The following is a 23,047-nucleotide window of genomic DNA, read 5'->3' as shown; positions in this document are numbered from 1 at the left end:
TGGACAACAGTGGACAGTTTTAGAATCCGCGCCCACGCCTGGGCACAGAGGCTCACTTCCCGGCACTCGCCTCGGCAGCGGCTGCGGGACAACTGGGAACCACCTCTCCCCCAGCCACTAAGCCAATCAGGGCACCAGACTCCTTCCCCAGCCCCCTCCCCACCTCACTAGGCACAGGAGAGGTTCAGGAGAGGTTCAGGAGCCGAAGAGGAGGCTTCTGCTGGCTCAGAAGTGGGTCTGTGGCTGCTGCCCCTCCCTTGTAGCCCCCGGGGCTAGAGAGCCCAGAACTCCCCGGAGCACCGGGTAAAAGCTTGTGTGGAGGACCCCAAGGCTGGCTGAGAGCAGATGACTGATCCTGGGGGCCTTGGCTGAACCCTGCACTGGTCACACCCAAAGCCAATCGACCCTGGAGGCCTTTGGTGGGAGATCAGTTTTCGGTAACATGTGCCTAAAAGAGCTCGTGGGACCCCCTTCGAGGAGGACAGCTGCTCACCATCAGCCCACTGCCTGCCATCCCCCCTCCCCTCTCCCGCCCCCCCCCCGGACTCAGCAGGTACTGGCTTATGGATTCCTAGGGCACAACTTGATCTTCTCATCCCAAACCCCTACCCTCCAGGTCAGCACTTCTCTCCTATCAAATACAGGGCCGGGTCATGGCCAAGCATACGGTGACATTCAATCACGGCCCACGGGCCATCTGAGAAAGTCGCAGATGACACCCAGGTGTCTGGTCTTCGATGGGCAAATCAACTCCCGGCATAGACCGCCCTCCGGGGACACACTCCTCTTAGAAGTCCTGAGGAGGCCCTCTTAGAGACTTGGAATATGCTGCTGTTAGGTGTGGGCACCTGACCAGAGAAATCTGCTCTGAAAATGCCAGTGAGCTGAGTCATCTCCAGAACATTCTGACATCAGCAGCTCTGGGAACCACCAGCCCAGAATCCTAGCTGAAACACTCACTAGAGGCCAACCAACTGCGATACTACAAACATGACAGGAGGTTTGAACGTGCTGTGTAGACACTCGGTCGGTTTGGGGGTACACTCACGTGTGCCTTCTAAGTGACTATCAGCAACGTAAGAAGCGTCTAAAGAGGAAATGAACCAGAATGATGGTCAAAAGAAGAACATGTAAAAAATGACACGATTCTGGATTCTTTCCTCCTCTTCTTCTTCTTTTTTATTTTTTTTTATAGAGAGAGAGAGAGAAAGAGCATGGGGGCTGGGGGAGGGGCAGAGGGAGAGAATCTTAAGCAGGCTCCATGCCCAGCACAGAGCCTGACACAGGGCTCGATCTCACAGCCTTGAGATCATGAACCAAGCTGAAATCAAGAGTCAGATGCTTCACCGACGGAGCCACCCAGACACCCCTTCTGGAGTCTCGATTTAACAAATGTTAAAGTCTCCTTCGTCTGTTCCCAACAGAGTGGTCACCTGGAGAGGCTGCGCTCATTCCCACTGGGTGGCCACTGTCTGTTCCCCCAGCCACTGCTTTGAGAAACACTTCTGACCTGAGGCACATTCTTTTAAATGATGTCACTAAAGCCTAATCTTTGACCTTTGAGAGCAATGTTGGCTTCCATAAACAGCCAGCTATGATCTGGGTGGCCAGGGGGAAAGAGTGTGACAAAGTAACAGGATAAAATAAAATAAATAAAAGTGATAAACCTCAGTCTTGGAGAGGATGTGGGTAAAAAGGAACACAGCAGCTCATGCCCTGTGAACTGGTTCCATGTTTCTCAAGAGCCATCTGGCAGTGAAATCCTCACACCCTATGACCCACTAATCCCTCGTCAGGGACACACCCTCAGGAAATAACCCAAGTAACACAACAAGGCTGTCCACAGAGGTGGTATTTATAATAACCAAGAAACTGAAAATAAGCCCGATGCCAAACAATGAGGCAGCTTAGCAATCTTGAAGCAGAGACCTGCCCGGCAGGGAACCCCCAACACAATCTCACTCCACCTTCCCAGCCTTAGTCCTCGTATCTAGAAAATCAGACACAGCATGCCAACCTTGGAGGGCTTTTATGAAGATGAAATGAGACCCAAAACGTGCAGGTACCCAGTGATCAGTCACGCTGAGAACACACACCCTGATATGGCGTGATGAGAACAGCCCTGAGCCTATGTGGTCTTCCTCCCCCAAACCTGTAATCCCACTGTCATCAGGAGGAAAACATTAGATTCCAATAGAGGGGCATCCTGCCCATAACTGGCTGGCACTCCTCAGAACTGCCAAGGTCATCAAAAACAGGAAAGTCAGAAAAGTCCAGAGGAGCCCAAGCAGACATGACAACTAAATGTAACATGGTATCCTGGGTGGGAGCCTGGAACAGTAAAAACTACGTTGGCTGAAACTAAGTAAACCTAGGGGCACCTGGGTGGTTCAGTCGCTTAAGCATCTGCCATCAGCTCAGGTCATGATCCTGGGGTCCTAGAAGTCTGCTTCTTCCCCCCTTTCCCCTCCCCCCAGCTCATGCGCGCATGCACTCTCTCTCTCTCAAGCAAATAAATATCTTTAAAAAAAAAAAAGTCTCTTATAAAAAAAACCAACACCGAAGTAAACCTAAATAGAGTATGGGCTTTAGTTAATGGTAATGTATCAATATTGTCTCATTTATTGTGACAGATACACTAACATAAGCTGTAAACAGGAGGAAACTGGGTGTGAGGCTCACGGGAACTCTCTGTACTATCTTTTCAAATATTCTACAAATCTAAAACGGTTCTAAAAATTGAAGTCTGGGGGCGCCTGGGTGGCACAGCGGTTAAGCGTCTGCCTTCAGCTCAGGGCGTGATCCCGGCGTTTTGGGATCGAGCCCCACCATCGGGCTCCTCTGCTGAGAGCCAGCTTCTTCCTCTCCCACTCCCCCTGCTTGTGTTCCCTCTCTTGCTGGCTGTCTCTATCTCTGTCGAATGAATAAATAAAATCTTTAAAAAAAAAAAAATTGAAGTCTGTTGAAAATTTTTAAAAAGTTCAATGTGAAAAAGGGACATGGCCAGGAGGGTGCCTAGCACGTGGTGGGACATTAACATGGCACAGCGCTGATCACACTGAAGAGAAAACCAGCATTTGATACCGACTCTTGGAAACAAGCATAAAATAACAAAAAGGTGAAAAGGCAGAATCTGGAGGTGCCAATGTCTGCCTACAGCTGCCTTACAACCCACGTGTGTACTTTGATAAAGAGCCAGGACAAATCTTGCGGAGTACGGAGGTCGGATTTCCTAAGTGCACTTTCCCTAAAACTGTGGCTTCAGTCCACTGTCTTCATTTATTGGTTTCCTTGCTTTGGGGGGTAACTACGATCTTCTCTTAAATGTGTCCAGCACCCAAGGATGAGTCGGTGCCCCCCCCACCAGACAAGTGCATGGTACCCCTGGGGCTGCCGTGAGGTCCACTCCAGCCAAGCCCTTGAGTTCTGCGCTAAACAGAGTTTAGTTAAACGCTAAACAGATGCTAAACAGTCCTGTCCATCCCAACCGCTCTCCCTTTCAGTGCCGGCCCCCATCTGGCCTGGAGGCCTGGCTGCCGTGGGAAGCGGAACAGACCTGAGGAAGGAGTCTGGCACAGAGGCTCAGCCAGGCTTTGGCAACAGGCACCCCTAGATTCAGATCTGGGCTCCTGGGAGACGCAGCTGATTCCAGGGTGAGGGCATGGGAAGCACCAGGTAAATTGGGATGGTCTTAGAGTAAAGAAGTGTTCAGAACATGGAAGGATGGGAGAGAAGGACACGGGGGCCAGCTTCAAGGGCCGAATCTGAACATCAAACTAAATAATGAGCCTGGGTGTCTCAGTTGGTTGGCGACTGCCTTCGGCTCAGGTCATGATCCTGGAGTCCCAGGATCAAGTCCCTCATCGGGCTCCCCGCTCAGCAGGGAGTCTCTTTCTCCCTCTGACCACCCCCCCATGCTTGTTCTCTCTCTTATTCACGCTCTCAAATAAATAAATAAAATCTTTAAAAAAATAAGCAATGATGGCAAGAGAATAAAATAGAAAGCCACGAGTCCATGCAGATGTAAATAGAGGAAGAAGAAGAAAGTGTGATGAGGAACTGGTTATTTACAGAGCCTCAAAGTACCTCCCCCGAAAGAACTTACTGCTTGCCAAGGAGAAAAGAACAGCCTTGTGCAGGAGCAGCCTGGCAGGCAGCGCTCGCGTCAAGTGCTCCCAGCCAGCCACGCGGGGAAAGTGACCGACCAGCTGGAACCCGGCAGGAGGGCTGCCACCAGAGGAGCTCAGCAGCACTCCTGGGATCTTCCCACCACCGAAGATGCACGACCTGACTCCAGTCTCCAACCATGAGGACGCACCAGGCAAACCCAAGGGGAGGGACGCCCACCAAGTCAGTGGTGGAATGCTCAAAAGTGGCCAGGTCACAACTGTGACAGAAAAGACAGGAATGGACCCAGACTGAAGGAAACACAAGAGATGTGACAACCAGATGCAACCCGAAATTCTGGAGTCTTCTGCTGTGAAGGACATGGTTGGGACAAAGGAAGGATATGGAATGGGGTCGGAGAATTCGTCAGTGGCAAAGCATCAGCGTGAAGTCTCTGATTTTGATGGTGTCGGCGTGTTGTATAAAAATACACCGTCATTTGTATGAACACGCACTAAAGTATGTGGAATGATAAGGCATCAAGTCACCAACTCATCTCAAAAAGTTCAGAAAAAGATGTTCTTTGTACTGTCCTTGTGACTCTTCTGTAAGCTTGAAATTGTTGCAAAACAACAACAAAATTTTTTTTTTACTTAAACCTGCCTGAAGTAACAGACAAGGACTTTAGTGTCCATTAAAATGAAGAATTTTAGTCCGTGTTTTGCAACCTGGCACGATTCCCACCCCCGGGTTGTTATGAACCAAGTGGCCTTAAACAAGTTCCTGCACCTTCCTGTGTCCCTGGTTCCTCATCTGTGAAATGGGGATAAAAACAGCAGGCGCCTCCCAGGTCTGCTGCACGTCTGCACTCCACAAAAGCCTGCCACCGAGGACACGGGCCACAGAGTCAAATCAACTCAGGACAGGGAGGGCTGGGGCACGCATCCCCGTCCTGCTAGCCCTTAGTCCCCGGAAGCCACAGATGGTGGTCCGAACACTTGTTAGAGCGAGGACCCGTTTCTGCACCCAGCGCAGAGCCACTTGGACACAATTCGAATACACAAATGAGCAAGCATGTGAATGAAAGCTCCGTCACCCCTTCAGGCACCCACTGCTCCGGAGGGAAGGGGGCATCCACCTCGCTCAGTCCGTTCTCATCCTGAGCCCTTGGGTGCTTATCCTGGCCTCACCTTCCCTCCAGCTCGGGCCTGGGAACCCAGAACACCCAGGGACCCGCCGGAAGCCAGAGGGCCAGAAACAGCCCCAAACCGGATGGCCGCCACGGAGTCTCAGGGCTTGGTTTCTTGTAGGTCTGGCTTCTTAAGGGAAGGTGCTTTTCTCTCTCTCTGTCTCTGTGGCAAAACTGCCATCACGAAGGTTTGAAGAAAAAAATAAACTGACAGCAATGGAAATTCTAATACTAGAAAAATGTCAAGAAAGCAAACACGGGTTTCAATGAGACATTAAGGCTGACAGCTCATGGAAAAAGGCTTGAAACTATCAAAACACAAAAACCCCCCTCGCTAAGAGTGCACAAGCACCTGCTGTGAAACTCATCAAATTCAAAACAGGCCTCAGTGGATAGGTTTTGTGCCCAAGTCCAGAGGCGGGCTGCAGAGAGGGTCTCTGAGGGTCCTAAGGAGATGGGGGGCAAAAGGGCCATGATCTGGCCCGAAGCTGCCCACTGGGCTCATGGGTGGACACTGGAGGTGGACATAGCTTGAGGGGAGGAAGGCGGAGGGGACAGACAAAGCCCACAGTCTCAAGGTCCAGCACCTGAGTCTTGAGTCTCATCGGTTGTGTGGCCCTGGCCAGCTATCCACCTTTCTGAGCCTTGACTCCTCCTTATGGATGGAGATCATCACCCAACTCCCTGGGGGTTCCTGGGTCGGTGAGACCCTCTATGGGAACCTGGCTTGAAACCAGAAAGGGAAACTCAGACAATTGGTGTTCACTCCTTCCCTGTGGTCAGGGCCCAGCACACTGTAGGTGCTCAATCAGTGCTTGTGGAGTGCTGATGAAGACCTTGCCCTGCCTGGAAAGGGCTGCACAGGGGAGAAAAGGCACTTGGCACAGATGGCTGGGACACCACCCCCACCCCCGCCCGCCAACACACACACACACACACACACACACACACACACACACACGAGGGCTGGAAATAGGTCAGGGACTCTGACAGGTGGTCTGCAAAAGTTGGCCTGGTAGCTGGGCCAGGACCCGAGTGCCAGGACCGGGGAGGGCTTCAGAACAGCCTAGAAATCAGAAGACCCTGAGATTCCTGGTGAGGAAAAAGGCCCCAAACACAGGCCAGCCTGTCAGCCGATACCAACCACCTGCCACACCCCACACCGAGCGCTCTGCACCACGCCGGCCAGCCGGCCTCAACTGAGCCGCACGCCCACCCTCTGACCGTCCCCTTCTACAGCTGAGGCAACTGCGGCAGAGGAATGAAGAAACTCACCAGGGCCATGTAGCTCGTAAATGGCAGAACCCGGATTCCAGCCCTATCAGCCTGCCCTACAGTCCCTTAGGCCCCTCGCTGCCAGCAGGAGAGGGGGCACAGAGCAATGAGGGGGGAGGAAGGGGCAGGGAGGCCAGAAAGGAAGGGAAGGCATTCAGGAATGCCTCTCCGGGGGGTGGGCACTGTGGAGGAAAGAGTGAAAGACAAGAGGGATTGTAACCTTCCCGCCAGCCCGCCATCCAAACGCTGTGTAGGGCCGTAGAGGACAGTTCCCACCCATGCTGCATGCGCGTTACAGGGAGCCCCACATGCGGGGCTCGGAGCTGCTGTGTCCATGTTGCCCAAGTGGCCCCCTCTGGACATATGGACACTTACCCACAGGCTCCAGCTTGGGCCGGAAGGTCTGGACGGGGTAGCACAGGTGGAGCTCTGAAATGACAGTGGAGTTGGCCGGAGAGCCTCTGAGGACAGCGCAGAGACCCAGCCCTCCCCCCAGCCCCAAGGACACATCCACTCACTCTGCTGAATCCACTTCCTGCAGGCCCTCCGGTGGCACAGGAGGAAGGACACGGAGCCCAAGACCATCACCAGGACCAAAACCGTCCAGAAGAGCACCGACCCTGGAACACAGAGGCAGCCCTGCGCTCCCTGTCCTGACGCTGGGGGCTCCGGAGTCTACACCATGGCAGTGCGCCAGGGGCCCTGCGGCAACCGCCCCGGACCGTCCTCACCCCGGACTGTGTTCTCCTTCTCCTGGGACGCAGATGCCATTGGGGCTGGCGGGACCCGGTCCTTCCCCGAGCGGGAACTGAGGCCTCCCTGGTGCGGCCCTTATCCATCTGCCCTCCCTCCCCTGGCTCGAGGGAGCCCATCAGGGCAGCTAAACAGTTGACAGAAGAACAAACTGTTTCTAGACAGTGAGAAATTGAGGCATCAAGGAGCCAGAAGGAAGGAACTGAGCTCCAACAGAACACGGTCTGGGGCCGTGGAGGAAGGCACATGCCAGGTACGGCCCCGGGCAGCCGGCAGCACGTTCAGTGTGGCTGGAGTTGGGGGTGAGAGAGCAGTGAGGAGGGTGAAGTGGGGAGTCTGGAAGGACCCCCAGCTCCCCTCCAGATGGGAAGCTCCACGAAGGCAGGCACAGGGTCTTCTCCGCACATACACCCACTCAACACCTGTTCCCTGAATACCATGTAGGCACCGTGACCATCTCCTTTTACAGACGAGGGAAACCGAGGCCTGTGAAGATTAAGCAACTCGCTAAAATGGCAAAGGGTAAACCACAAGAATCACGGCTTGGGCCAGGCCAGGCGGCTCCTGCGCCCACATGCTTAACCGCTATGTGGGTATATTTTAGTACAACGTAACTCAGTACTTGTTCCTTTTTCTCTTTTGTCCCTTATGAAGATCATTTAGTTACCTAAGTCCATGTTCAGACGTTAAAAGTAGTAGGTGCCCTATGTGTGCTTCTCAAACTTTAACGAGCATGCAGATCTCCTGGGACCATGTTACCACACAGAGTGTGTGGTTCCGCGGGGCAGGGGCAGAGCCCTGAATTTGCTCTCCTAACAAGTTGCTGAGTAGGCAAGTCCAGGACCCGCTTGAGGACGGCTGGCAGGAGGACTGCCGCCACCTAGTGTTTGACACTAGAACTGCAAGCCCTAAACCGAAGCCCCTTAGAATGTCTCCACGGTGCTGGCCACAAATACCACACTGCTTACCGCCCTGCGGGGTACGTGCGACAAAACTGAGGCTCAAAGGAATTAAGCAACTAGTCAAGGTCATCATGTCTTCATTCTCCAAGCATTTTCTGAGTAGCAGTTATGGCCCATGGGGATAAAGCTGTGAATAAAATCCCTGCCCAGAATTGAGGAACAAAGGCGCAGCTCCGGCTCAAGAAGCCAGAAACCTGGGGTCAGCCTTGGTCTCCCCCGCCCAGTGGACGTTGCTGCCCAGGGGGAAAGCCTCCCTCCTCCTGGCCCTCTGAGAGGCAGACCCTCCTTTCCGGGAGGTAATCGTTACCCGAATCCAGAACAGGCTTTCCCGTGGAAGAGAAAGAGATGGGCGTGCTTGTTGATATGGGGGTGTCTCCCCAGGCGTGGGTGATGCCCCCTCCATGCTCCTTACTGATCTGGGGGTCTGCCGAGGAGACCAGAGGGGCAGTGGCGCTGCCAGGAGAGAAGCCAGAAGTCAGACTGACGGTGGAGATGGAGAAAGGGGATCGTGTGCTCAGGAATCATTCCCAGTGGTACCAGCAGAGCCGGGCACACACCCTCCAAAAGGACTTGCGACCTTGGCACCAAGATCCAGCCCAGGCCCCACCTCTACCCCCAGCCCAGCTGCCCCCAAAAGCGGCCAGGGAGTCACCTGGTGGGTGCCTTGCTGTCCTCTGGGTTGGTGCTGCACTCAGGGCGGGCCTCGGGGGGAGGCGACTCACCGGTGGCATCCCTCTCGACCGCACCTGCAGGGAGTGGTCTTAAAATTGGCATCGAGGAGCCTTACCCAGAAGGATTGGTAACTTCCAGGGAGGCGGCATGGTGAGGTCAGAAAGACACTGCAGCCAGGGAGACTCAGGCTGGTGTCCTGACCCTCTTTCCTTCTCTCCCTCCCTCCTTCCTTCCCTCCAAGCAACAACTCTTTATTGAGCACCTACTATGTATCGGGGACTCAGCTGGAAGCTGAACATGACAGTGAGCAAAAGAGACAGGATCCCTATGGTCAGGGGCTCACAGGAGTGGTAGGGCCCACAGACGTGACACAAGAGTCACATGAAGGCACTCAGGCTCCCCTCGTGGTCAGATCTGACCTCATCTGACCAGGGAGGCTCCCCTCAGGGGCCATTGCTGGGGTGTCTGCGTGGGTGGGGCTATCTAAGCAGAGGAAATCAAAGCAGGGGTGGCCCCTAGGTGGAGGAGGGAGGAGAGCAAGCGCATGGGAGAGGCTGGTGAGCAGCCATGTTAAAACATGTGCACAACTATCCGCTGTACACAATTGTTCACAGCGGCATTCTTCATAGGAGCCAAAAAAGCGGAAACAACCCAAACGTCCACCAACTGGTAAATGGATAAACAAAATGTAGCGTATCTGTACCCGAATATGGTGCGGCAATAAAAGGGAACAACGCGTGAATACACGTTACAGCACGCATGAACCTCGACAGTATCGTGCACAGTGAGAGAAACCTGACACAGAGCACATATTCTGGAAGTGGCCAGAAAGGGTCCATCTACAGGAACAGAGAGCAGGATCGATCAGTGCTTGTCCAAGCGGGGACGGACACGGGGATTGACTACTAAAGACATGAGGTTTCTTGGATCGTGGTGATGGTTTTACAACTTGGTAAATGTCTTTACAATCATTGAATTACACACGGAAAACTACAGATTCTGGGCTTTGTCAAGTATACTGCAACAAAGCTGTTCTTAAAAATTAGGTCCTGCTCCCCAAAGTGGGGATTTAATTAGCAATGGGATGGGATCAGTGCAGTAGATTACAGGTGGGGCCCACCTCCTCAGGTTGGGGAGGTGTCTGTGTCCCCGCCTCACAATGCCCTGTGACTCTCAGATGGTCAGGGGAGCAGGATGGAAGGAACGGTGTGCCTGTCCCCAGGCTGGGTCTTTCTGCACTTCCACCCTGGCTGTAAGGAGATGATGCTCTAGGCAGGTAATGGCCCCCACTGGTCCCAGGAAGTATGAGAAACACTCGAAGCAAACCCAAACCAAACCTGCAAGCCCAGGCAAGACGGCAAAGCGCCCAGTAGACCCGTGGAGGAAAACTGAGCCCTGAATGCCAATGTCGTTTGTCACGGCTATGTCTGCAGCTAGAGCTGGCTGAGACAGTCAGGTTTGTGTCTCAAAAGATCAAAGTGGAAAAGCTGCCCCCCATCTCCAGCCAACTGTGATCACACAGGTTGGTGGCTTGGTGGCTCTAACCGTCTGTTTTTACGTAACAGAGAAACCCAATAAATACATATAAATAAATAAACGTAAATACTACCGCTTGGTATTTAAATGGAGCCTCCATTTTTTGAAAGTTCTTTTCTTTTGACATCAACTTTAGTAAGGCGTAATGTATGTAGAAGAAAATGTCCCCTCAGTGGCACCATTTGATGGGTTTTGAAGAATGTATCCTTCCATGTAACTGTATCTCCATTCAAGATCTAGAACATTCCAGCATCCAAGAAAATTTCCTCGTGCCCTTCTGCAATAAATCCTCCTCCCACATTCGGGCAACGACTGGTCTGCTTTATGTCACTATAGATCAGGGTGCCTGTTCTAGAATATCATTAGATGGAATCAGGCAGTAAGTACTTCCTGGGGTCTGGCTTCTTTCTCTCAGGATAGTATTTCTGAAATACACTCAGGCTGCCCGGAGTCATCTTCCATTGTAGAGACGTACCACCATCTATGTACCCATTCACCAGGTGATGAACATCTGGGTTGTTTCCAGTTTGAAGCTATTATAAATAAGGCAGCTCTGAATGTCCTTGTACAAGTCTTTGGAGGACATATAATTTCACTCCTCTTGAGTACTTCGGAGGGGGAAGGCTGTGTCCTGTGCGGACCAGACAGAATGCCTTTGAGGACTCATTCCAAGATGGTCTCCTCTGATCTGACCCAGCCACTCTTTTTACAGATGGGAGAGAACCACAGAACTAGAGCCAGAAGGCAGGGCTCCTAGGTTCCAGCCCATCGCACACTCCATTGGACCACGCCACCTCCTGCCTGGGGACTGAGCACATTCTTACAAGTTCACAATTAACGGGCTTTTCTAGGGTTAGAAAACTGGCCCACATTTGAAGAAGGTCACGCCCAGCCACGATCCTTCTCTACCCCCATGTCCCTGTGGTGGCACCCCTCCTCTGATGTGGTACAAAGCAGATTCCCACCCACATTCATTTCCCTTCTAAAAAGCTCTCATGATACTTCTCAGATTTTTCCTGAAACACTTTGAAGAGAAAGTGAAGCAAGGATTAATTTCCTTCTTGGATTAGCAGGGTCCTGAGGAACTCTCCTCTTTTGGGGGGGGGGCGGGGAGGGGTGTCTCCAAATAGATGCAAAGATGCTACGTCTCTCCTCAGGGTCACCACACTATTAACTGAATTAGTTGAAGCCTGTATGCTTTAGGCTATGAGGAAGATGATAGGATTTGTTATGATAATTCCTATTTATTTGCAAACCAGTATTTGAATTACATTTAAAATGTCACTGGTTTCAATTGGAGTTGACTTTGAGAGGATTGGAGGAGTTCTTGTGTTCAAATACATCACCTGTGGCTACCCCCAGGTTAACACCAGGAGGAGAGAGCCCTCTGGCCTCTAAGGCAGCCTCAGTCTGAGCTCCCACTGGAACACCTACTGGGAAGCAGCTACGGACCTGATGGGGACACCTGTGTGGCTCAGTGGGTTAAGTGTCTGCTTCCGCCTCAGGTCATGATCCTGGTGTCCTGGGATCAAGCCCCGTGTTGGGCTCCCTGCTTAATGGGGAGTCTGCTTTTTCCCTCTGCCCCCCCCCAACCCCTACTCATGCTTTCTTTCACTCTTTCTCAAATAAATAAAACTTTAAAAAAAAAAAAAAAGTACTGCTGTCCTACTCCAAGTGGAGAAGGTGGACCCAGTGCTCCTTGGGTTTCTTTTAACCTCTCCATGTATATCACACCTCACCTGTAGCCTTCCTCCTTCCTCCCTGGTGTAGTAACCCTCCCCTTTTCCTCCTCCTTTAAATCTGGAGGTGAGCAGAAGGTATTGTTTAGCCCCTATTTAGTCTGCCTGTGTTCTCTGGTAAGGGCCCATAGAAAGAGGGAAAAAAAAAGAAAAAGAAACTACCCACTCTTACTCCCAATTTAGAACTAAAAAGGATATTATTTACCAGACTGAAATATTTCTCTTTAAATCCAAACACCTGATCCTTGGGCCATTTGAAGGAGAATAATCTTAGTTAGCAACAAGGTCAAACGGATTCTCTTTTTGTGCATCCAACAAGTACTTAAAATCAGATGAAATTTTCATCTTCATATTTGAAGATGTAAATTTCTTGTCAGCTTTTTATTTTCCCTAGAGTTCTTAACTGCCTTTCGTTTTCTTGTTGAGAAAAGAAAAATGTGCCTTTACCATATCATCAAGTTTTTCAAACGTATTACTTATGAAGTTTACTGCAATCCTTTCTTTCATTCCAGCAGACAAGACAATTCACTGGGGCCCTCCTCTACTTTTCTGTTCTTAACTGGCTCAATCGGTCTGCAATACAGCTGTCATACTGGGACTTCCCTGCTCTCCTGGGATAGAGTCACTGTTTTCTAGATTCATGGCTTTTTTTTTTTGGTTTGTTTTTGGCTCCTCATTTAGCCAGATAACATCTTCAAGTAACTTTCTAAGAGAGGACACATGAGGGGAAATCTTTCTGCCCTTTTATGTCTGAAAATATTTTTTTTCTGCTTTCAAACTTAATCTTAACCAAATAGAAAATTCTAGGTTCAGAACTAAGAAGGAGCTGATGTGGTCTGGTAGAGAGTACTCCAGGCTAGAATTCAGGATCACTGTGTTCTAGCTCTAGCTCTGACCATATGATTCTCTCCATCTATAAAACTAGGTGGTAAGATCAGATCACGGTGGTGACAGGCTTTGAATTGGCCCTCAAAGACATTCTGTGTGGCCGGCACAGTGATCCAGTCATCCATCTCCTGGGTATTTACTCATGAGAGATGAAAATATATGCTTACACAGAGTTGTACAAGAATGTCTGTAATTGCTTTATTCATAATAGCTCCAAACTGGAAATAATCCAAATGTCTGTCAACTAGTGAATGGATAAATAAATACATCTCTCATGTCTAGGTGTGAGTAATCTTCATTCATCCTGCTTTGCTCTTGGGAGGTCCTTTCAATCTGAAGTCTCATATTTTTCAGGGCAAGTATATAAAGAAAGTTGGGGCATCACTGTGAGTACAAGGCCCGGAGTACACAGTGACCAGGTCAGGAGGGCCATAAGAAATGGCAGTGCAGAAGACACAAGGCTTGGGGTAGGGGGTGCAGAGAGGGAATTATGGCACTTCTGCTGACATGACGCCCAGAGCACAGCAGTGTTCCTATTGGGAGGGTCACACCCAGGTGGTCACCAGACCCTGGCTGGGGCTGTGAGGCTGCCCAGGGACTGTCTTCTCTGGGAGCACGACTGGGGCAGGGCACGACCAGATGTCCCCACCCCTGTGCTTTGCTGACAGAGTGCACAGCAAGAGCAAGAAAAAGCAAATGCAGCTGAGAGAAGGCTCCTTCTTCCTGCAATGGCTCCCCAGTGCCCTCTATTGGCAAAATTTAACATCACGTTCACTAGGAGAACGGCGTGCAGAGTCCAATCCTTTACTGCACAGCAGGGGCTAAAGGTGAACTGAGAGTTGAGAGGCAACACTTGGTAACAAGCACACATTCTTAAAGCCTTTTTTGGTCCTCTTCTCTCTTACTGTTTCTTCCTCACGGCATTCTGTTCTCTCTTGATGGATGTAACAACTTCTTGAATTTTTCTGTGGACACTAATTTAAAATTATAAACGTCTATTCCTATTCCTGAAGCCATATTTCTATTGCTCCATCCATAGTAAGTTTTCTGTTAATGTATCTTGTTATTCTCCATCAAGCAGCTGGTTTTCCTTATCAGCCTGAATAGCTTTCCTGCTCACTCGTATTTACTTAATATATATATATNCTTTCCACAGTGGGCCTCTTCCCTAAGTAGAAGGTCGGCCTGGGAACTCTGGGCCCACGGTGGGGGGTGCGGGCTGGCAGTCTTCACTTCAGGGTGACTTAGCAGGGGTAGCCTGTCAACAGACTGTACTTGCAAACACAGAACCAAAGACTGCTTTACACAAGGTGGCGGTACCACACCGGCAGCCCTATGTTCCCCAGATACTCCTTCATTGTTCTTTAACCAAAAAGCTCACGATTTTCACCGGAGGTTGAAAACTCAGGCATCATCCGTTCCAACTGGTCCGTGTCCGTGGTGTAACAATGTCTCGGATTTTTAATTTTTATTTTCAAGATGAAGGTGCAGCCCACTGCACTGTTCAATTCTCCGCTTCACTCCCATCCTTCATTTTACTTGACAGCTCTGAGCCCAGAGCCTCGGTGGGGGTCTGACAAGCAAGGTAGCTCTCACTTTTCCTGCAGCACCCATGGAGTGAATTCTGGGGCGAGCTTTTCTTCCCCTCATTTCATTTGTCACCACCCTTTCATCTGTTTTCTACCTTCTAAAAATTTCTTGAAATCTCTTGTCTGCTGACTAACCTCTTTTTTCCCCACCGTCGAGAGTTTATATTTTTTTGCAGTCTGGCAAAAGTCTACCATCCTTTTTTGTTTTCTCTTGTTGTTGTTGTTTTTAAGCAAGCTCTATGCCCAATATGGGGTTCAAACTCATGACTCTGAGATCACAAGTTGCACGCTCTACTGACTGAGCCAGCCAGGCGCCCCAAATGTCTACCATCTTGAGTTGGAACCATCTTCAAAAATTACATGTTGCTCAATCTTGAGTCAATGAAACAATCTTTCAAATAGGTGACGATTTTACCAGCCCAATTTCAGAAGGAAGAATTCTTCAAAAATGATCAGAATCTCTTACCAAGGGGCGCCTGGGTGACTCAGTCAGTGAAGCGTCTGCCTTCGCTCAGGTCACGATCCCAGAGTCCTGGGATCAAACCCCACATTCGGCTCTCTGCTCGGCGGGGAACCTGCTTCTCCCTCTCCCTCTGCTCGCCACTCTACCTGTTTGTGCTCTCTCTCTCCCTCTGTCTCTCTCTGTCAAATATGTAACATCTTAAAATTAAAAAAAAAAATTTCTTACTAAAATGCCAAATTTAGATTTTTTTAAGTGTTTTTTTTTTCAGTAATCTCAACGTGGGGCTCGAACTCACAACCCCAAGATCAAGAGTCGCATGCTCTTCCAACTGAGCCATCCAGGCGCCCCCAGATCTAGATTATATTCTGCTTACCAGATCTAACTATTAAAACCAAAGCCCAAATCTGACCTAGTTAACAGCTAGGGTTGAAGGTCATTTGCCCAGTTGGGGTGGAGAGAAGTTCAGCTGCAGGGGCACAGACTTCAGCCCCTTGGCTGAGGGCGCAGACAGCTTACCCTGGGCTTTGGTGACCATCCCTGGCGGGCAGGCGGAGTGGGGGTTACAGCGTGCACAGGAGTTGGTGGCTGACGTGGCACAGAACATACCAGCTCGACATTCGCAGACTCGAGAGGAGTTCCACGTGCACGGCGTCTTCTCCACCAGGTCTTCAAAGGGACACAGAGAAGGATCATAAGGAAGGATCTGGGACGGCAAGGGCAGGGGGTCCAGAGAACCCCCAGGAGAGCAGAGAAGCATTTGCCTGGAAGCAAACACTCACGTGACTAGTCTGTTGAGCAGATTTTGGGGCATGCTCAAAATAGTTAGGCTGAGTGAAAGAAGGCAGAGAGAGAAAAAAAGAGTATGTACTATATGATTATGTTCACAGAAAATGCTAGAAAATGCAAACTCTTCCACAGTGACAGAAAGCAGAATGATTGCCTGGGAATGGAAGCGGGGTGAGCAATGGTGGGAGGGATGATAAGGAACACGAGGAAACTTTCTGGGGAAATCATTTTCCTTGATTGTGGTGATGGTTTCACAGCTGCATACCGTGTCAAAATGTACCAAGTGGCACACTTGGAACATGTGCGTTGCACTGCATGTCAATCCTATGGCAATAAAGCCTCTGAAAGAAAATAATCTAGAGAAGAGGGTGAGCAGGCATGGGTACAGATGAACCCACACTGGCCACGACTTGATCATTCTTTAAAATTGGGTGATGTCCATAACCATTCCTGACTCTATTTCTGAATACGTTTGAAATTTTCAATGATGGGGCGCCTGGGTGGCTCAGTGGGTTAAGTGTCTGCCTTCAGCTCAGGTCAGGATCTCAGGGTCCTGGGAACGAGCCCCGCATCGGGCTCTCTGCTCAGCAGGGAATCTGCTTCTCCCTCTCCCTCTGTGCTCTTTCCCTCTCCCTCTTTCTCAAATAAATAAATAAATAAAATCTTTAAAAAATATATCATTGAGTGCAAGCAAGAGAGCAATAATACCATTGAGTGTGCGTGGGGGGTCCTATTCTTAGCATTTTGCCCAGATTAACCTAGTTTGACCTATTTAATTTCTGCAACAGCACTCTGAGAGAGTACTATTACTGTGCCCATTGCAGATGAGGAAACTGAGGCACAGAGACGTTAAGAAACTTGTGTTTATAACCTGCAAACTGGTAGAGCCAAGGTTCGAACCCAGGCTCTTGGGCTCCAGAGTCTGTGCTCTTGGCCCCTGTTCTCCACCCCACTGCTCCAGAGGGCTTTCATCCTTAGAGCTGAAGGAATTCTCAGACCCAGAGCCACCTCGTTTCTCCAACAGACATGGTGGCTATGACAGATGATATTTTTTCCAAACACGGCCAGAGCAGTATTTCTGGGCCCCATCTGCTCTTCTAGACCTCTGCCACTGATCCGTCGAGAAGCTGCTTCTCCTTCCATTGACTCTAGTGGGATTTGTGACTGCCTCAAGAGGTAGAAACTGGCGGAAGTTACGCCACGTGACTTCCGAGGAGAGGTCGACAGAGGGATATGGCTTGTGCTCACCCCTACCCCATCCTTGGAATCCAGCCACCAGGCCCTGAGGAAGCCCCCAAGTTGGCCACACAGAGGCCAACACAGAGGGCAACTGAGGCCCCACCAGCAGTCGGCACCAACCCCAGACCCAGGGATGAAAATGCTTTCAGATGATTCCCGCCTCCAGCCTTCACGTTTTCCAGCTCAAACCCCAGACATCGTGGAGCAGATACCAGCCGTCCCCGCAGCGCCCTGTCTGAATTCTGAGCCACGGAATTCCTGAGTACAATGAGTGGTTTTGAGAAAACTTGCTGTGTGGCCTTAGTAACTGGAACGGGGCCCCAGTGACAACAAACAGTGTTCTTTCCGCTTTGGCTCCCTTGACTTCAGCCAGGGTGTGAAAGAAACCTTGGACAAGGAGACATGATCACACACCCCTACTACGTGGCCTCTGTGAGGGGCCGGGGCCGAGACCAGCCACGGTAGTCGGGCGTCTCGGCAGCTTCCCCCACCCTGCGTGGCCCTCATGGACGTCAGGGGGCAGCCGGTGGTGCTATGAGGCTGTGCGGAGCTGGCTGTGTAAGTGCCCATCCTGAGCATGCTCTAAGGACAGTGCAGTGACTGACCAGAGCCCAGAACCTCCAAGCTTAAACTCTGGCTCTGCCACTTTCAAGGGCTTGTGGCCTTTTAAGGCCTCAGCGTTCTCCTCTGTACAATGGAGAGAATCGTAATCCACGCACCAGAAGACAGCTACCAAAAATAACGAGACGAGTTTGGAACAGGTAGACAATAACGAATGTTTCCTTGCAAGAGTGAGCAAATGGGAGCTCTCTGAGAAGGACTCACCACCACCAACCCGCAGATGAGAGTGGGACTCAGTAAAGGCCAACTGCTCAGAGATGCCAGCGAGGCGAGCTAGGCTCCCGAGGGCTGAGCAGTCCTAGAACGAACTCGGGGTTCCCAACCCCAGATTCTTGGCCAAGACCCCCTGCTCCCAGGAAGGAGCCCCTGGAGGGGACAACGAGGCCCTTACCTCCAGAACAGGTCACACAGGCCTTGCAGCGGCCGTCCCCGTCCCGGTAGTAGTCGGGCTCGCACTGCTTCCCACAGTCCGATGGCCCCTGTGCGCACGGCTGCTGCGAGGTCGGCCCTGGGGAAGGAAGCAGAGAAGCTGCAGGCCAGGCCGCCTCAGCAGAGGCCCCACCTCCACTCCCAAACTCCACATGTAGCAGATCAATCTCTCGGAGGAAGTCCTGAGGCCCAGAGAGGGAAGGAATGTGTCTAAAGCCACACAGGGGAAAAGCACTCACTGCCCCCCAACTGTCCCCCTGCTTCCAGTCCCTTCCCTCTGCAGTCCAGCACTGCCACTACGCCCTCTCCCCAGCCTCACTGCTGTGTCAACATCCTCCTTAGAACTGGGAGGCCACCTTCCCTATGAGATCAGCCGTGAGGTGAGGATGCCTACTGGCCACAGCTTCCACTCGGTGTGGCACTGGGGACCCAGGCAATGCGGGAAGGCAAGGAAAAGAGAAAAGCAGTAAGGCCTGGAGATGAAGACATCGAGCTGTCACGGACAGGTGGCATCATTAAAGAGGACAGATAACCCAAAAGAATCAGCACATACATTATTAGGACTAACAAGTGAATTTAGCCAGGTACTTGGATATAACGTTATTACATCAAAATCAACTGAGTGTTTAGACGTTTGGGTCGATCCATATGAAACTGCTGTTTTGATAGGTTAGGCTGCCGAATATTGGCTAGTCACATGGTTCAAAACGATACCAGCAACGGAGAATTAGAACACAAAATACTGGAAAAAAAAAATACCACTCCCATCATCGTCCAAAACATCAAATACCTAGAAATCAAACACAAAGCTATAAATCTCTCTACACAGAAAATAATAAAACGTTACCGGGAGAAGTTTAAGCAGACCTGAGTAAAAAAATAAAAACGACCTAAATAAATGGAGGGCTTAACCATGTCCCGGATAGATACGGATTCTCTGTAAAGATACAGATTCTTGCTAAACTGAGCTACATTTGACGCAATCCCAACCAAAACCCCAACAGGACGTTTCCCGGCCTCTGAAACGCAGGTTCTAAAGTGGATGCAGAAATGCACGTGACCAAGAGATGGCCCAGGGTTGAAGAACAGAGGTGGAGAAGTTCCTCCACCATCCGCTGTGACTTAACGAAAAACTACAGGAATTGAGGCAGTATGGCACCCACGCAGGCTAGGCGAAAAGACCAACAGAACAGAACATCGAGTCCACGATCATGCCCGGGCACATACGGACCTTTGGACAAAAAGGCGGTCTGCATAACAGTGGGGAAGGACAATTTGTTCGATAAAAGGTGTTGGTTCAACTGGACACCCACGTGGACCTTTCAACATGACCACTGGTCACGCCATACACAAAAGCCAAGGCAGACAGCGGATCTACACATGAAAGGGAAAACGGTAACAATTCTAGAAAATAAATACAGATGTCTTCGAGACTTGGGTGGAGGAAAAGATATAAAACAGAACCTAAAAAGCACCGGTCATAAAGGGAAAGATGAATCCATGTGACTACTTTAAAACTTATTTTTAAGATTTTATTTATTTATTTGAGAGAGAGAGAGCACGAGCAGCGGGAAGGGGCAGAGGCAGAGGGAGAAGCAGGCTCCCCACTGAGCAGGGAGCCCAACACGGGACTTGATCCCAGGACCCCAGGATCATAACCTGAGCTGAAGGCAGATGCCTCACCCACTGAGCCACCCAGGTGCCCATGACTACGTTAAAATTTAGAACATCTCTTTAGGGGCGCCTGGGTAGCTCAGTCAGCTGAGCGTCAGACTCCTGATTTTAGCTCAGGTCATGATCTCAGGGTCCTGGGATCGAGCCCCACGCCGGGCTCTGCGCTCCCCGCTCCCCGGGGAGTCTGCCTGAGGTTTCTCTCCCTCTCCTCCTCCCCTTGCTCACACATGCGCACGCATGCACATGCATGCTCTCTCTTTTCTCTTTCTAATAAATAATAAATCTTTTTAAAAAAATAAAAAAACAACATCTCTTTAGCAAAGACACCATAAAGAGGAGGAGAAGGCAAGCCACCGGGTGGGAGGAGGGCTTCCGCACAAGCACTACAGGATGAAGGGCCCAAACCCAGAATTATAAGAAGTCCTATTAAGAAGTCAACTAAAACATGGACAAACCCCAGAGAAATGAAAACATACATTCACGCAAAGACTTGTTTTTCACGGTTTATTACAGCCAGAAAGAGGAAACAACCCAAATATCCAAAGACTGGATAAACATAAGCCACCACGGAAAGCTAGTCAGTCATAAGCAGAAGCAGACAGAGTGGCCCCTCCGTCGCCATGGGAACCAGGAGGGCGTCAGATCGACACCTGCTCCCTCGCAAGCCCCTCCGTGTCACACACAAGCAGTCAAACGAATGACTTCTTCCATGACCCACTCTGGCCCTCGATGCCTTCAGCCCCAAGAGACCTGGAGACCCTCTTCTCCCCGGACTGGGAAAGACCGCAGCCCAGGGCCCCCCGCCCCGGACTGCCACACACGGGTCCCCCACCAACGAGAGGCTGTTGCCCTGGGGAACAACCCACAACTTCTCTGGAGAGCTCACCTGGATCTGGACTGGGCTTCCGCACCGAGGAGGGAGAGCTGGGGGCCCTCATCATTGTGGAATCATCTTCTGGAGCGAGGGAAGCGCCCCCTCCAAGAAGCATGGTCCTGGTCCTGGCCCTGGAGCTTGCTGAGGAAGAACCAAGCGGCCCGGCCCGGGGGGTGGTGCTGCTGAGAAGGAAGCCAGAAATGGCAGCGCCATTGTCCTCAGAGGGCAAAGGGAGGTCTGTGCTCAAGGGCAACCATTTCTGCAGAGACCCTCTGCCCACAGCCTCTGGCAGCCCTGCAGTCAGCTCCTGGGATCAAGGACTGTGTCTTCTAGGCCTTTCATTCACATGCTCAGGGAAGACTGAGCACATGCTGGGGCCTCAAGTGGCTTGTGGCCTTGACAGAGAGGCACCCTAGAGTCCTGACACCCTGGGCTGAACCCCACCCACACCACAGCCCGCTGGGCTCCAGGCATCCTGTGGGCCGGGACAGCCGCACACCAAGTTCAGCTGGATGGGAGAGAGGGAGTCACCTGGTGGGAGCCTGGCAGGCTTCGGGGTTGGTGCTGCAGTCAGGGCTGGTCACTGGGGAAGGTGCCTCACAGACGGTGTCCCTCTCTGCTGTGCCTGCAGGGGGGAGGGACCGCAATGCAGAAGTGACAGACATCACTGAGACACGCGCAGGAGACGTCACTGAGGAGCTTAAAGACTCTAGGCATAGATCTTTTACTGCCACAACCCAGAGTTCGGAATGAACGGACGTCTGTGCCTGCCCAGTGTCCAATCCCTGTTGGGGTAAAGCGTCCCGATTTTCCCTGGGGAATACTCTCCAATCTCAGTATCTGTGTCCAGGGGCTGAGGCTGACTCACATCCCTCCCTTCCAGGAGCAAACACAGACCAGGCTGGACCAATCATTCCATCTGATTCCTCTGACCATGATGAACTGGTTCAGTGACAGGCACATGACCCAAGGCATGCCCATGAGGTACAATATCAAGGTCTTGGTTTTGGGTCTTGAAATGTAGGAAGGAGGAGCTGTCTTTCCACTGGGGTTGGGTGGGAAGCAAGCCGGGAGCTGCTGGTAGGCGTCTTACAGATACCGACACATAGGGAAGTAGAGACGAGATATAGGAAAAGACAGAGCTCCTGGATCCAGCCATGCCTGACACTATCCAGAGCTAGCCCAGACTCTGCAGTTACATGAACCAAAAAATTTTGACATTTTGTTACCAGCAACCCAAAGATCCCTGGAGAATACTGGGTGCAAGCAGAGTAAAGAGGAAAACACACAGCACTTTCCATCAGGCAGACCTGAGTTCACCTGACACCTCCATTGCATCCTCGTTGTGCCCATCACACTGTGTGATATATAGTAAATGCCAAATCAATAGCATGTCCTCTTCCCCATCTGGATTCCTGTCCTTTGCTTAGAAAGTGTCCCACACGTGGGATTATGATCTGAAGGTTTCGGGGGAGGCGGCACGAGCAATGCGGACGTGTGCCTCTGAGTGTGGTGGGGTGATGAGGCCTGGCTCAGATGGTCCCTGCTCTGTGGTCTGGAGCAATTTACCCATCTCTGGACCTCAATTTCCTCAGCTGTAAAAGACGGCTAATTCCATCTGCTTGATGGAGTTTTGAGCCCTTCAGGAAAGAACGCCTATGCCAGCGGTTTCCATGCAGCTTAACTACGGGCGGCTCTAAAGCAGAAACTACTTTCCATTCTATGGCTGGAGAGTTGCCCTCTGGGAGCACCCATGGGGGAGTCCAGGAGTTGGCCAGCAGGGCTGTCCCATAGAAATATGATGGGAATCAAATATGTCATCTGAAATTGCCTAGTAATCACATTTTAAAAAGTAAAAAGAAACAGGAAGTTAATTTATTTAACCCAACAGATCTTTAAAATAGGTCGGTAGATAGTCAATATAAAAAATAATTAATGAGGGGGCGCCTGAGTGGCTCAGTCGTTAAGCGTCTGCCTTCGGCTCAGGGCGTGATCTGAGGGTCCTGGGATCGAGCCCCGCATCGGGCTCCCTGTTCTGCTGGGAGCCTGCTTCTTCCTCTCCCACTCCCCCTGCTTGCGTTCCCTCTCTCGCTGGCTGTCTCTCTCTCTATCAAATAAATAAATAAAATTTAAAAAAAAATACTAACTAATGAGCTGTTTTACATTTTTGTCTGCCAAGTGTTTGAAATCCAGGGAATATTCTACACCGACAGCCCATCTCAACACAGCGGGCCGCATTTTAAATGCTCTG

At 50.9% G+C, this 23,047-nt stretch overlaps 1 protein-coding gene across 7 annotated transcripts in view; it reads right to left on the bottom strand.

Annotated features, from left to right (window-relative positions):
* Positions 1–23,047, bottom strand: part of TNFRSF8 (TNF receptor superfamily member 8) — a 65,073-nt gene that overhangs the window by 11,258 nt on the left and 30,768 nt on the right. For 5 of the 7 annotated variants that reach the window (XR_004628744.1, XM_034671393.1, XM_034671391.1 and 2 more), the window contains 8 exons: positions 21,328–21,421; positions 20,809–20,978; positions 18,211–18,327; positions 15,690–15,839; positions 8,939–9,032; positions 8,594–8,739; positions 7,090–7,191; positions 6,947–7,000 (listed from right to left, as the gene is read on the bottom strand). Coding sequence is in view for 6 of the 7 variants with exons in the window: in XM_034671393.1 (XP_034527284.1) it covers positions 6,947–7,000; positions 7,090–7,191; positions 8,594–8,739; positions 8,939–9,032; positions 15,690–15,839; positions 18,211–18,327; positions 20,809–20,978; positions 21,328–21,421 (927 nt within the window). In the remaining variant the exon portion in view is untranslated. The remainder of the gene's footprint in view (positions 1–6,946; positions 7,001–7,089; positions 7,192–8,593; positions 8,740–8,938; positions 9,033–15,689; positions 15,840–18,210; positions 18,328–20,808; positions 20,979–21,327; positions 21,422–23,047) is intronic. The other 2 variants (XM_034671392.1, XM_034671395.1) reach the window with 2 other exon arrangements.

Source organism: Ailuropoda melanoleuca, chromosome 11, assembly GCF_002007445.2.
Source record: "Ailuropoda melanoleuca isolate Jingjing chromosome 11, ASM200744v2, whole genome shotgun sequence".
Classification (NCBI taxonomy): domain Eukaryota; kingdom Metazoa; phylum Chordata; class Mammalia; order Carnivora; family Ursidae; genus Ailuropoda; species Ailuropoda melanoleuca.
Note: the sequence above shows the minus strand (reverse complement) of the source record. Positions and strands in the feature narration are given on the sequence as shown.